General features: G+C 32.5%; 1 protein-coding gene across 1 annotated transcript in view; it reads left to right on the top strand.

The window, feature by feature from the left end:
- The window catches only part of LOC113003453, a 51,915-nt gene that overhangs the window by 740 nt on the left and 35,294 nt on the right, over positions 1 to 15,881 (top strand). The window contains exons 2-7 of the mRNA XM_039457551.1: positions 75 to 349; positions 420 to 610; positions 771 to 871; positions 9,957 to 10,165; positions 10,253 to 10,332; positions 10,598 to 10,693. Coding sequence (XP_039313485.1) covers positions 75 to 349; positions 420 to 610; positions 771 to 871; positions 9,957 to 10,165; positions 10,253 to 10,332; positions 10,598 to 10,693 — 952 coding nt within the window. The remainder of the gene's footprint in view (positions 1 to 74; positions 350 to 419; positions 611 to 770; positions 872 to 9,956; positions 10,166 to 10,252; positions 10,333 to 10,597; positions 10,694 to 15,881) is intronic.

Genomic DNA, 15,881 nt, shown 5'->3' with positions numbered 1-15,881 from the left:
TATTCTCCTACACAGTTAATAAAAATATTAAAAAATTAATTAATAAGTAAAAGCTGGTATTTATTAATTTTGAGCAAATATAATAGTTCATTCTAATTTTTTATTTTTAGTTTTAGATTCCAGTAGCGGATTTAAACCAGGTTTTTTATATGGAAATAATTATTGGTTAGGCAGTCGTAGCCAGTGTCTCGATATAAGTAGAAGTCTTTCAATGTCATCGAGAATAATATTGAATAACATGCAGTATCGTGATCTACAGAAAGAATTTCCGCCTTTTGATATAAATTACTTTGTTGCTCATTTTAGATACAATAGTACTCTTCAATATCATATACGTATGTTTACAGAGGTAAGTATTATAATTAAAAATATTATCTGCTAAAAAAGATAAATGAATGTTTTGGCATATGTTATCTTAGGATGTGATAACACTAGGATTCTGTCTGCCAGCATCGTGTTCAACAAGCAATTTAAGTTTTATATTGGAAAGAATATTGCAAGACAAAATTATCTTAAGATATGATCTTCATTTCACGGACATCCATTTGATTCGAGTTAAAAATCTGAAAGATGATGACAAGTTATCCGGTGGTGCATTTCTTTATATTTGGTACGTCTTAGAGAAAAAATAATAACCATTTTACAATTTGGACACACTGTATAATGTAATATAACAATAACATGTAATAATAATATAATATTATAAATAATTTTTATTTTTAATTCAGATAAGAATTCAGATAGAGAATAAATATATATTCTATTTACAGTATAGGCTTAGGCCTCTGTTTCATGACAACAACCGGCACGATATATGATATATTCATCCAGAAAAATTTAAAGAAAAATAACATGAACAACATTAACAACGGTAAGTGTGTATATGTGTGTTATATAAAAAACCGATTAAAATTTGTATTTTAACAGATTACATACAATTTTGAAGTACTAGAGATTTCATCTTTTAAAAATTAAGTTTACTTTCTCGTATTAATTTTTTTATTTTATTACAATAATCTGATTAACTCGTATACAATTTACAAATTAATGAGTAAGGCCAGTGAGACGAACAAAAAAATTTGGGTGTTGGTATAAAGCATAAATTATATTTATTCATATCTTTGACACATACGTTTCGACTCTACGGAGTTTTCTTCAGTGTGTACTCTTACATTACTAGTGCAATGTTTACAACAATATTTACGTTGTAAATATTGCGCTAGTAATATAAGAGTACACACTGAAGAAGACTCCATACAATCGAAACGTATGTATCAAAGATATTAATAAATATAATTTATGCTTTATACAAACACCCCAATTTTTTTGCTCGTCTCACTGGCCTTATTTATTAATTTGTAATTTTTATTTTATTATTAAACTGTTAATTTCTTATTTAAATATTTACTTAATTATTTATCATTAGAGGATATTATTTATATTTATCACGTTTTGAGTCATTAAAATATATTAATAATTAACAAAACAACATTTTTTGCTGTACCTTGTGTACGGCTTATCCGCGAGTATGTATAAATTTCTTTCTTTTAATAATGTCATTTTTAATCTTAAACTTTTTTGTTTTTTACATTAGTATATTACTAAAGTTGTCAAATTATGATATATTATGTATTTTAGGTATTAAAGACGTATCCAGAGAAATAAGAACAGAAGTAAATTTGCCCTTATATGAGAAAAGTGTTATTGGAGAAGTATTAATATGTTTCTCCGCATATACAAATACAAAAAAATTATTTAGTACAAAATTAGATGTTGGCACAATACCAGCCATTCACGGCTTAAAATTTATAAATATGTGTCTTATAATTTTAATGCACTGTTTCTATTTTGCAATAGATTCTATCGGTAAGTAGAATTTAGAATATATACTATACAAAATAAATATTCATCTCTTGAGGAAATTTTTTATACATATATAGTATAATTACATATAATTATATTTTATACACAATATATAATATAATTACATAAAAAATTACGCAAAAACATATGTAATTTTAATTATATACGATTATAAAATATGTCCATATACACGGTGCGACAATTAATTTTTAAGACTAGACCAACAAAACACGATAGAAACAAAATGCATAAAATCTCATGTTGTTTTATTTAAAATAATCACCTTTTGCTTCAATACACTTGTTACAGCGATTCAAAAGGGATTTAAACGCATGATTCAGCTCATTTTGTGGTATTGCTTCTAATTCCCGTGTTGATGCTGTTTGAATGGTCGGAATGTCTTTGAAAAAGCATCCTTTTAACATCAATTTTAATTCTGGAAATATAAAAAAGTCGCACGGGGTCAAATCAAGTAAATATGGCGCATGATTGAGCATATAGACTTAATTTTTGGCAAAAAATTGACGAACAATGAGTGACTTGTGAAATGGTACGTTATCGTGCAACAGTGTTCAACTTTCTCGATCTTGATAATTGGGATGGATACGACGGATTCTGGTTATCAAACATTTCAAAACTTTAAGATAATAGTTGCGAGTAACTTTTTACCAAGTCTTGCGCTTAATTTAATAACCTATCTGTTGTTCCATGATACAATTTCAACATCGATTAAAGATTTAATCAGGAAGAACTGTCATAACTTTGACAGTTCTTTCCAGAAATGTCCCTAATAGCACAGGGACGTTTACGGGACGTTCTAAGGACGATCTGTCAGGACGAGCGGTACATCCTGAGGACTACCTGTTATAGTCCCAAAACGTCCTGTGGACGTCTCGTGGACTAGCAAATGAGCGCCTCATTCTTGCCTACGGACATCCCATCGGGAGTCCTAAAGACGTCTATTCGCAATCCTCGGGATATACATACGCATTTCAGGACCATTTTAGGATATTTAAGGAATATCCGCATAAATATATTATATTATTAAACTGCATAATTTCAATTGAGCAAAACAATATTTTAATAACATAAAAAAAAAACTTTTTGCAAAAAAAAATCGGGAATTTTTTTCTCGGAAATTCTCAAGCGGTCACCCATCCAAGTCGCGACTCCGGTGAACGTTGCTTGACCTCCGTGATTGCTGCGAACTGGATCCCTTGTGATGATGATCTGTGAACACTTTATGCTAACATGTGTATATAACTGATAGATTAAGTAAATTTATATTATTGAAAAGATGAAATATGTATAATCAAATTATATAAATATGTATAAAATTATAGTTTTTCTACTGATTTTTACAAATGCGGATTAGCATCTGGAATAACTTTTCTGTTATTATTTGTTTAAATAAGAATGCAACTAAAAAATATGTCAATATAATACAATAATTAAATTAAGTACAAAAAAATTTTTATTAAAAAAGCATTTAAAAACATTTAAAAAATATTGTCTGCTCATTGGGATGTAGATTAAGGTTTTTTCATTCATAGATATATTTTGTCTATTGATACCGTTGTAAAATTTTTTGATACGATTAATATTTGCTTTTACTTTTCTTGTCTGAATGTATAACCATTTAGGTATATCCTAGTATAATGTCCTATGTCCGTCCCATTATTGTCCCGGGACATTCAGAACAAATTCGGGATCATCCCGAGGACGTCTTGTGCTATTAGGGTTATTATTCAATTGGCATGAATTTAGGCGCGTTAAACAAACGAATAACACTGGTCTAAAAAAATAATTTTCAAAAATTTATTTGGACCGGAGTAGGTTTTCGGTATATACTTTGAGTTCCTGAATCCGAATCCAGGTTTTGTTTTGCTCTATCATAGGTTTTTTCAAAAATGGCGGATTCAATATGACGTATTGTGTATCGTCCCGGTTGTCTTATATGATTGGTTTGGACCAAATCTGTTATGAATTTAGCTGACACCTAGTGGTCATGAAGCAAATCATGGTATGGAGTAAGGACTCTTATGTAGAAAAAGATCTGTTCAATTTTTGGAGGTGCGTTCTTTCTTTCTTTTTTGAGAAAGGAAATTGAAAGCATAGACATAATATAAAAGTTTCCCACTCATAAGAAAAATTTCTGAAGTAGATATCCTACTGTAAATCAAGCTTGAATACATAGATTTTTATAAATATAAAAGCAACATTAATGTTGTAATAGAATGAATACCACGGTTGAAGTTTCAAGACGATCCTTTAAAAAAATCAGAATTGATTACTCCGTCATATTGCATCCGCTATTTTGAATTTCGGAATTCTAATGTTAGTTTTGTGAGCCCAAAAACCTTTACGTTAGAAGTTTTAAAATAATCCGTTAAAAAGCAGTAAAATACGCTATATGCGTCATATTAAATCCACCATTTTTTAAAAAACCTAGGGCGATAGAGCAAATTGAGACCTGGATTCGGATTCAGGGGCTCAAAATACATACCGGAAATCTACTCCGGTCCAAGTAAATTTTTGAAAATTTTTTTTTGTAGTCCAGTGTAATTGATCTTTCTAAGAATGTTACCGCTCAACAGATGTTGCCACTATTTGCTGAGATATGGCGCCAGTCTTAAAAATTAATTGTCGCACCGTGTATAAACACCCAGCAAACACAGAAAATAATAGATATATAACTTGTGTGTGCCACGTTATATAACGAATTTTTATATTCTAGCAATATTACAGTTATGTGAAATTGAATTCTTGATATTACAACATCATAACTTATAACAGTCATATAACTACCATTTATTAGGTTTATATAACAAACATTTTATTTTAATAATATAATTGTTATAAAACTGAATTATTAATATGACTCCTGTATAACAAATATGATACAATTGTTATGTAACTGTTATTTTTTTTATGAGTGGGAAATTACAACTAACATGGACATTACATGTAACGCGCATGTTATATTGCGTGTTACTTCCGATTTTATTCTATGTTGAAAACATTGCTGTTATGCAACTGTATTATGCAATTTATTCGCGATTAAAATTTACGAATCACTGAGCTGACATTTTGCGCGCTCAGGCATGGTGACATGACAAAGGTACCACAAAGGTACCTCTTGACATTGAGGTTGTCATATAAATACGCAATGATATTTATATTAAGAAATTACTACTATAGGAAACATATTTGTACATTACATATGCACAATTAATGTTTTCAACAAAATATCAATTTAATAACAAGACGTTACGATAGCCGTTGGGTCAGCTGTCAAAATAAGTTCTTTCGAACTTAGAGACAAATTTTATAATAAATTCTAAAAGTGATCACAAAATGCTTGATATTTTCGAATTCTATTTTTTTAGTTATCTTAAGTCAATTAACTTTCAAAATTTTATTACCTTTTAAATAACGATTTATATGTATACAAAAATTTTTTTTAATTTTTACACAATGGCTGAAAATACATATTTTCATCATACTATGAATGTTATGACAAAAAACAGTTGAAGTACTGTCATATATTCGGTGTGTTATGAAGACTTTACATTATAAATGGCACGCATATCTGCATAACCATATTTATTTAAATTAAAAGGTTCTATTTGGAATACGGTCCGATTTAACCCACTATTCCTTATATATTATAGGCAGCCGCGGCAGGAGGCACGATAAGAAGGAGAAGCAGCAATTGTTGTCTTATCTACCTCATTTCGCTGACTGCCGCGTCTGCCAATGGTTTGGCGACCGACTGGTGGTCCCCGCGTGCGGTGGGTAAGGAAAGCATGTGCTCATTTGCCGATTATATTAATTTCTATCTCTGTAACTATTGCGAATTTTGAAAAATGGTGAAAGACATTTCTTCTTAGTTTTACTTGCTCTATCAATCCACGAGAGCACAAATGAATATTTTCTGACACCCTGTATATGTGTATATAAAAATTTTTACCGGGTATTGTTTTCGTTTATAACAAAAGTTATTTTTTCTAGACAATAAAGTATGGGCGTACAGATTTATGGAGGTTTATGGTGCTTATATATTTGACCCATTTATTGGACTTCCATCAGTCGATAGTTATTTTTTTTCAAGTGGATGTTTAATGTCTTATTGGTATTTGAAAGATAAAACAAACAAAATACTGACTAAGCCAGTAAGATGCAGGGAAAAATTAACTGAATTTTTTATCCATATAATAAAAAGATTTCTTCGGTATGTTTTCTTCATTATGTTGATTTACGTGTTATAAATTCTTATAGCAAAAAACGTCACTGTGATTTTATATAGATGTTGTTTTATAACAAATAATTATGTCACAATAATATTACAGCTATGTCATAGTAACATACGAATGTCCACTTTGTTACAAATGTGTTGTCGCTATAATATCATTACAATATAAAAATGTTACATTAATGACAGGTTTGATTTTGGCAAATATGTGAACAAAGTTACGGCAAATGTAGGGTAATTTTTGAAAAATATATATCTTTTTTAAAAATCATAATAGAAAATTGATTCAAAAAGAACTTAAAGTTCAAGAATATATAATATATATATATATATACAGAGTGTCCCAGACCAATGTATAAAAATTACTACGAAGAGGTAGAAGGGATCGGAATTAATCAAAAAGTCTAATAACAATTTGCGATATTTGCAATAATTTTTGTGTAATAAAATATTAAAGTCAGCCGAATAAGAGCGCGCGGAGAGGAAAACGGTTGGTCGTCTCAGCCGTAAGACCGCCCGGTTCGACGCGGTGCGGTGCCAAGCTCTCCTTTCCCTCGCCGCGCGCCACTTACCGTTGCCTACAATCGGGTCGCAGTGGGCAGTCCTACGGCTCAGACGAACAACCGCTTGTCTCTCCGCGCGCTCTTATTCGGCTGATCTTAATATTTTATTACTCAAAAATTATTGCAAATATCGCAAAATGGTATTAGACTTTTTCATTTATCTCGATTCTTTCTACCTCATCGTGATAATCTTTATACATTGATTTGGGACACCATGTATATATATATTTATATATATATATATATATATATATATATATATATATATATATATAAATGTTCCATTGATTTGGATTCATAATTTAATGTTAATTTTGCAACATAAACAATGTTTATTTCTATGAATAGATAAAATTAACGGACGTTATGGAATTTTTAAGCTCCAGTTATGTGACTTTAATAAATTTTAACACAAATTTATTATCAAAAAGTAAAAATTACGTCTTCATATTTTTTTTAAACTAGCTGCAACATTTCTATAATAACCAAATACTTTTATTAATAAAAAATTAAAAACTACAAATATCATGCAAATATATTGATAAAATAAAATATTATAAGAAATACAAAAATTACTTACTTCCAATTTTAGCACCTTTGTGTGCCAAGGAGACAGTCGTGTACTGTGAATTTTTTACACTAACCTGTACTAGTGTATGTACGCAACGCGGGAAATTTTGCTCGGACGCGAGTGACCGCATAACGCTGGTATAAAGGGTTAATATTATGAACAATTTTTTCTTGACATCAAATAAAATAATAATAAAAATTCTCTTTTTTTTTAACTGTCTGGTGTAGCTTTGGAAAAGTTTTTTTCTACAATTTTTTTGAAATTTTCCAAGTGGTCACTCGTCCAAGTCATAGCTGCACCAAACGTTACTTGACTTCTGCGAACAGATTCCTAATGATTATCTATGAATACTTTGTGTTAATACATGTATATCACGGATAATTGAAGCATACTATTTATATAAACGTATATAAAATTATAGTATTTTAGTGATTTTTACAAATGCGAAATAGCCTCTGGAATAACTTTTTTGTTATTCGTTTAAATAAGAATACATCTAAAAGAAAGCCGATATGATACATTAATTAAATTAAATATATAAAATTTTTATTCTTTAATTTTAAATAATTATTTCAATTAATGTAAAATAAATATTCAATAAACATTTTTTATATTGTTATTTAAAAAATAATTGTTATGAAATAAATACTAAAATAATGATGAATTAATGTTAATAATAAATATTACTTTAAAACATTAGGTCAAATAATTAATTAATGTGAATTAATATTAAATAATTGTTAAATGTACATATTATGGGAGAATGGGATAAATCCAACCTAGATGCAGTTTTTGCTCTTTATAAGGCACAAATAAAGCTCGATCGTAAAACTGAAGGTACCATTGGAAAGATAATTTAATTTCCTTTACTTTCGCTTCAAACCATTTTGACGCATCTCTCATCTGTGTTGAACTATAACGGAAAATGTAAAAACGGTTTGTTTTACCTGTCCGATTTAGAAATACTGGTTCCAAATCGGACTACCTTCTGGCCCAAATCGGACACTCCCATTTTTAACAACACTTTTAAGCAGAGTTTCAAAAGATTATAATGTATTTTGTTTTAGTATTGAATAAAAACTAGAAATTTGACAGTATAAAATAAAAGTTTTATTAAAAAGGAAAACAATTTTGTAACAATATATATGTATAGTTAAACGTCATATTATGATATTGTTATTAGAATTGAAGTAAATAAAATTCAATTATTCCCAGTTTGGTAACTCATAATATCTTATTAATCTAACATTTCTAGGACCAGATCAGATTTGATCGGTTGATCACCAATGCTACGATCAGGTTGCAATTCCTGTCTAAAGTTCAATTTGTACACGAATCTTTTTGAGCTTTGGAACAAATTTTACAATAAACAGCAAAAGTAATCACAAAACATTTGATATTTTTGAATTCTACACTCTTTAATTATCTTAAATCAATTACCTTTCAAAATTTTTACATTTTTTAAATAATAAATTTACAATCTATTTTCTTTGAAAAATTTTTTACTTTGGCTTAATTTTTGTGTTTATTCTAATGAATGTTACAACAGAGAACTGTCAAAATGCTGTCACATATTCGGTGTCTTATAAGGACTTTACATTATAAATAGCACGAAAATCTGCTTAACTATATTAATGTGAATTAAAATGTCCTATTTGGAACATGATTTAGTCTACTCTCTTTTACATTATATACACTATATAATATAAAATGTATAAAATGTATTTTTTTCTAAATTTTTATCTTAAATTAAGAATTAATGTGAAATATATATGTATTTAATATAAAACTAGTATTATTTTTACAATGAAGTCATACAATGTTCTTAAATTAAAAATTTATTAAATTGAAAGACGAATTTGATTGTAACTTAAGACTTTTGAGACAAAATAATATTTATATGTCTTTAAAAACAGAAACTTAAATCATATAATAAAAAATTGTCCTAAGTACTAATTAAATTACACGTATATGTAATACACAATTTATACGGTTGTAATATTATATTTCATATTATGGTAGTGTCACAGTAGCATTGCGAATGTTATAAAAGTTGCACTGTTACAAAAATGTCTTATTGCGACATTACTGTAACATAAAGTTGACATCATTAAGTGACATAATAGTGATATCACGATTAGCTTCTAATGATCTTACAATGACGTCACAATTTACTTCGTGAGCCCATTGTGACATCACTATGACGTTTTTTGCTATGGAGGAAGTTATAATATATTTGTTATATCCTTTTAATTGCTCGTTTATTGATCCATCTTTCCATACTATTCCATTGTTTAGAAATGACGAGTGGATAAAATAATTGCATTAATTCTTTAACTGTATACATGGATCTAAGATTTTCGATAGAATATATTATCTTAAATTATATTGCAAAAGACATTAATTATTACAAAATACAAAACAATGTTATAAAAGCTGCTATAGCATCTTACACTTTCTACTTTGTATCTATAATATGTTTATAGTGTATCCCATCTTACCCTATCTTACTCTATTCATAGAGCAAGATAAGGAGAAATACCTGTTTAATTTTTCTTAAATAAATAAGTTAATAATTCTCTAAAGATTTTTTTCAATGATAGTTATAGTGAAAGATATATACCCAAAGAATATTGTACAAGTAAAGACGATTCGTTAATTATAATAAAAACCTAACTTTTACTCATAAAATTTACCTAAATATTAACTACTATGTCTTATTCTTTTCTAATCGAAATTTTATTAAGGTTTACACCAGTATACATGATGGTGTTAGGACTATGGTACTTAAGTTCAAAGTCGTTTGACAAGATATCGCAAGTTTACATACACGAAAGAGCGCACGAAACGTGCTCAAAGTACTGGTGGAGGAATCTTTTGTATATACATAATTTATTTGGTTTTAATGCAATGGTACGAACACGTTTGATGAAATCATCTTAAAGTAATATGATTAAAATAATACGTTTGAAAACTTTTATTTAAAAATTTTTGTCACAGTGCATGAATTGGAGTTGGTATTTATCTGTTGATATGCAATGTTATACAATCAATCTGATGGTATTAATTTTATCAACTATGTAAGTAACCAATTGTATATCGTATGAGAAACCAGGGCTCAAAAGGCAAGTTGTCAATGCATTTTATTTATGTATGTATAATAAAAAAAACAGGAAAAATTATTATAAAGTATTTCTTTTATAAGTTTTTATACTTCTGGATAACATATTTTCCCTAAATTTTATTTTAATCAAACAAGTATTTATAAGTCCTGGTTTCTTCTAGCATATTACGACTTATGTATTTCTCATATGTATTAAAATAAGTATATATTGTGAATTTCAGATACTTTAATGGCGCTGTTACGATCTTGGGTGCATTGTTGATAAGTTCTATTATTCTCACCGGTTATATTTCATATGCTTATGAATATGTTCCAGCGTAAGTTCCTAATAACCACAATATTCCTGGAATATTATACGATAGTTATGAAGTTTATTAAAAATTAAAATAATAGGGGAGACCGGGGCAAATCGTTAGACGAGGTAATTCGATAATTAGAAATATCTTTTTATGGGTACATATTAAAAATTTACTTTAAACACTGTAAATACGTCCTAATGTAATGATGTTGCTAACAAAGATTTGTTGGTAACGGCATCATATTGAAGTCGTAGTAGTGAAAAATGTGTTTTGCGACAGCCGAAGTAATTTCTGATAGTCGGCATTTCTTCGAAATTTAAATAACATAATAAGGTTTTTTTGAAAACTTTGAATGTATCGTGTCCAGTTGAACGTATTTGAAACATTTCGTGTTTACTTTTTGCTGTGTGATGTCTATTTTTGTCGATCATACGCAATAATGCGCACAGTTGATGTTGGGGCTATTCATAATACCGAGCACCGGGGCGATTAATACTGATTGCAGCGCCTAACCTAAGTTGGGTAACCCTAACCCTTCGGCTGTGTTACGAACCACTGCGCTACGCAGAGTTAAACATTGAGGTAAAGTTCTTCATTGATTTAGTTCAAACTTGATAATATTGTGTCTTTTAGTACATAGAACATGAATATGAATATAAAATCGTCGCTCTTAAGCAAGTAAAAGTTATAAAGCGTTTGTAAAGGGGGGAATAAAAATTATAGTTAGGGAGAATATTAGTTAGTGTCAGGAAATAGGTTTAAGGAACGGTAAATAAGGAGGCGAATGAGAAGGGAGGGCCTGTGCAAGGAAGAAGACGATGCTAACCGTAATCTCGTTTATTCTCTTGGCGGATACACAGCAAAAGGTTAAGTGAGACGTGCGATCACCACGGCCGCGATCTCACCACCCAACCGAAAAGCCCGAGATCCATCGTGCTGCATCACGCCCACAGCGCCGCACAACGGCAAAAGTGTGGCGCGATCCCTTTGGCCAATGCCTAAGGAAGCAGCCGCAACGCGCGCAACGCTGCAGCCAGCCTGAGTCGTTTCGACGCTAGCTTAAAGATATCTTACAGCTTCGGCCGGACTGACGGATATTCGTCTCGAATAGTATGATTGACAATTATTGACTCGATATAACACAATATGATATAACAATATGAATACAGTTTGGAAATTCTTGTATGGACGTATTTACAGTCTGAATACCGCCTGAGGTTTTACTTATCATTATTGTTTGAATACATTTACTGTTACTTACTGAAATTAATCAAAGTATTATAATCTTTGGTAGTATTATAACCTTTGGAAGTATTACAATCTTTGGATAATTGGTAACAAAATCTTAATCTATGCCGCACGCATTTTTTTTTTTTTTTTTAACTATTCGCTGTTAACTGGCTTAATCCACGGTTTTAGGCGATCTGGGGAAAGTATTGAATCGTACGGGCGAGACGTTATGTTAAAGCCTGGAATATCCTTTATGACATAGCGATTTTTATTTAGGATTTTTGCCACTACGTAAGGGCCTTTATAATTCGCTTTGAGTTTTTTATCCTCGCCTGGCTTTGACGCCGTGTCTCGAATTAATACATAATCTCCTATTTGATATTTAGTAGGCTTCGCGTGCTTTTTGTCATAATAAATCTTATTATAGTTTCTAATTTTATTCGATACCTCTTCTGCAATCGTGCGCATATTTTCACGCTCCTCATTGCAGCAGAGTTCGACTCTCGCAATTTGATTTAAACTTTCAACAATATCGGCGTCAGCATGACGCTTCTGGTCGTACCCCAACAATAATTTGGACGGGGACGCGTTTAACGACGCATGATGTGTATTATTCATTACGTATTGTATCTTATCTAAATGAATGTTCCACGTCTTAGGTTCTTCTGTAAGTTTTTTCAAAGAAGATTTTAAAAATTTATTGACTCTTTCTACCAATCCATTACTCCATGGCGCCGCAACAGCTACCAATCGGTGATAGATTTTCTTCGAATTTGTGAAATCTAAAAATTCTTGTGAAGTGAAAGCTGTACCTCGATCCGAAACGAGGGTATTTGGAAAACCAAAGACGTTGAACACTCCTAATAAATGCTTAATGGTCTCTTTTGAGCTTGTTGTCTTGGCTGGAAATAGCCACGTAAACCTAGTATAGGCATCAACTAAAACTAATATATACTTATACCCTTGTGAAGTGTCTGTAAGCGGACCGAAATGGTCACAATGGACTATTTGGAAGGGTCGCTTCGGGCTGTCTACCTCCTGCATTTCCCCCTCTCGAGTGTGAACTGACGAATTGGCCGTGAGGCAAGTCAGGCAATTGTCTACGTAAGATCGAACTTTTTTTCTTAACGAAGGAAACCAATAATTAGAGCCTATCCCTTGTACAGTTTTCTCGACACCGCAGTGTGCCATTTCGTCGTGATAAATTCTAATAATATTATTTATCATCGAATCAGGGATCACGAAACGAGGTTTATCGGCGCACTTTCTGAAGACAAGGCCGTCAATTAGCTCGAACTTCTCGTTTTCAGCAAACTCAAGCTCCTCCGCTAGAATTTTAAGTCGATCATCTAGTAATTGTTTATATTCCAACTCTCTTTCAATTGGCATAGCACCAACATAGGCACTAATCCGACTAAGCGCGTCAACATGGGTCATACGATGCCCCGCGCGATGAACAACCTTGAATTTGTAATTTTGCAATCTTAGTGCCCAGCGCGCGATTCGCGGATTCAAGTGAGCTTTATTTACCGCGTACACTAGGGCATTACAGTCGGTCACAATCGTGAAATCCAGACCGTACAAATAGAGATGAAATCGCTCAACTGATTTAACAATGGCAAGCATCTCCAGCTCGAAGCTATGATATTTAGCCTCCGCCTGGTTGGTAGCTTGACTATAATAAGCGATAGGCGCCCATTTACCTGATTCTTGTTTTTGCATGAGAATTCCGGCTACCGCGTGAGCGCTGGCGTCCGTATGTAATTCAGTCTCTACTTTTGGATTATATACTCTAAGTACTGGATATGAAATTAATTTATTTTTAAGCGCGTTGAATGCTTCAAGACAACTACTATCAAAATTAAAATCAATTGCCTTTCGCAAAAGATTCCTGAGGGGCTTAGCTATAGATGCATAATCTTGTATAAATTTACGGAAATAGCCCGTTAACCCGAGAAATCGCTGCAAGTCATTAATATTTTTTGGAAGAGGAAAATTTAGTACTGCCTCGACATGTCGCGAACTCAACGTAATACCGTTTGGCGAAATAACATAACCGAGATATTCAATGGTTGTCTTCAGAAAATGGCACTTCTTATAATTTACCTGAAATGCGTGACGTTTCAGCAACAACAATACCTCTTTTAATGTTGCAAGGTTATCTGTAACCGATGCTGACGGTATCAAAATATCATCGATATATACTAAAACGCGATCTTCTCTTATCAGAGGCTGTAAAATGTGAACCAGTCGTTTCTGAAATTCGGCTGGTGCCTCACAATAACCGAAAGGAAGACGTGTGAATTCAAATTGCCCATCGGGCGTTGCAAATGAAAAATATTTAGTATGTTCTGGATGCACTGGAATATTATGAAAACCGTCTTGTATGTCTAAAAAAGTGAATATCGTGTTGTTGCCCAGACGTGCTATACAATCCTCGATAATCGGGAAAGGATATTTTTGTTTATTTACCCGCGAGTTTAGAGGACGCAAATCTACGCACAAACGTAAAGCACCGTTCCGTTTGCGAACAGGTACGACTCGAGCACAGTATGGGGATACGCTATGTTTAATAATTCCTCGTTTAAGGAGATCATCGGTAATCTCTCTTATTTGTTGTCGTTCCGCCCATGCAAATCGTCTGGGGGCGAACGCATATGTTGAGTCGTCTTTAAGAGAAACCCTGACGGCATAATCGTCCTTTACGGGAGCAACCTCCGTATTTTCGACCTCGTCTATTATGGACAAAAGACTCTTTTTTGTTTCCCCGTCAAAATCAATTTCCACGCTTGCCATATAAGAAAGTATTGAGTTCTCCGTTTCGTCCACCACGTCCGCGGACGCAACATGCTGTAGCAACTCTAATTTATTTTCTTCCGTGTCTGCTTTTGGAGAATACAGAACGGTGATTTGATGTGTACGCAAAAAATCGCGACCGATAACAAGATCTACAGTAAATACGTTATTTTGTAAAACCAGAAATTCGATTTCCCTTGTGAAATCAGGTAACGACTCGAATTGGATTGACGACGCAACTGTACCCATTGTTTTAATCGGTAAGCCATTAATAGCTACAAGAGAACGATTAGCTTTAACAAGGGAGGACGACGATCGATCAAAGATTCTCTCAAAAACGGTTGTGTGTACAAAAGAACAGGGACTGCCTGTATCTAATAGCGCAATTAAATTACAAGGTCTACCGTTAATGGCGACGACTTTCAGATGTGTGTCACTTATCTCAAGAGTTCTGTCCAAGTTCGAAACCGCGCCGACGACCTGCGGTGGAGAGGCGGAGGGGTCATCTTCCTTGGCTGCCGCCACCGTGGCTGGCGTTGAAGGAGTCGCTATTCTCTGTCCTTGCTCCTTGCGCTTCAGCCTGAAACAGTCGTCTAGAACGTGCCCTGTGCGTTTGCAATACACACAGAAGAGATCCTTGACTGGTTTCTCTGCGGGGCTGTTCCTCACACTGGTTCCGTTGATTGGCTTCGCTTTGTCCTTCTCTATTTTTTGAGGCGGCACGAAAGCTTTCTTAAACGGCTCGGAGAAGGAAGCCGTGATGTTATGCATCCTTTTCAAGAAGTCGTCTACGTTGTCCACTGGTAGCGCCGCTGCTGCGCTCTTAATGGCCATATTGTTAATGCCACTAACGAGATAATTTATAACATCTCGATCTGGAAGATTTAAGCTATGTAGCATATCTATTTTATCCATAGCATATTCCTGGAACGTCTCTCTTGGATAGTTCCATCTACGAGCCTCAACTTTATGCAAGGTAACTTGTACAAGAGTTTCCCTCTGAAAACGACTTATCACCGCTTGCTTAAAAATAGGCCAGGTCTGATTTACGACACCTGTTTTGGAATCAAACCATCGACGGGCAATTTTGGTTAATTTACCCGTGGCGGCTAACAATGTGATGTCGTCTGAGGCTCCGTGTATACGAGACACTTGCTCGACTTTCTGGATCCAACTGTTC

This window comes from Solenopsis invicta, chromosome 14 (genome assembly GCF_016802725.1).
Source record: "Solenopsis invicta isolate M01_SB chromosome 14, UNIL_Sinv_3.0, whole genome shotgun sequence".
Lineage (NCBI taxonomy): Eukaryota > Metazoa > Arthropoda > Insecta > Hymenoptera > Formicidae > Solenopsis > Solenopsis invicta.
Note: the sequence above shows the minus strand (reverse complement) of the source record. Positions and strands in the feature narration are given on the sequence as shown.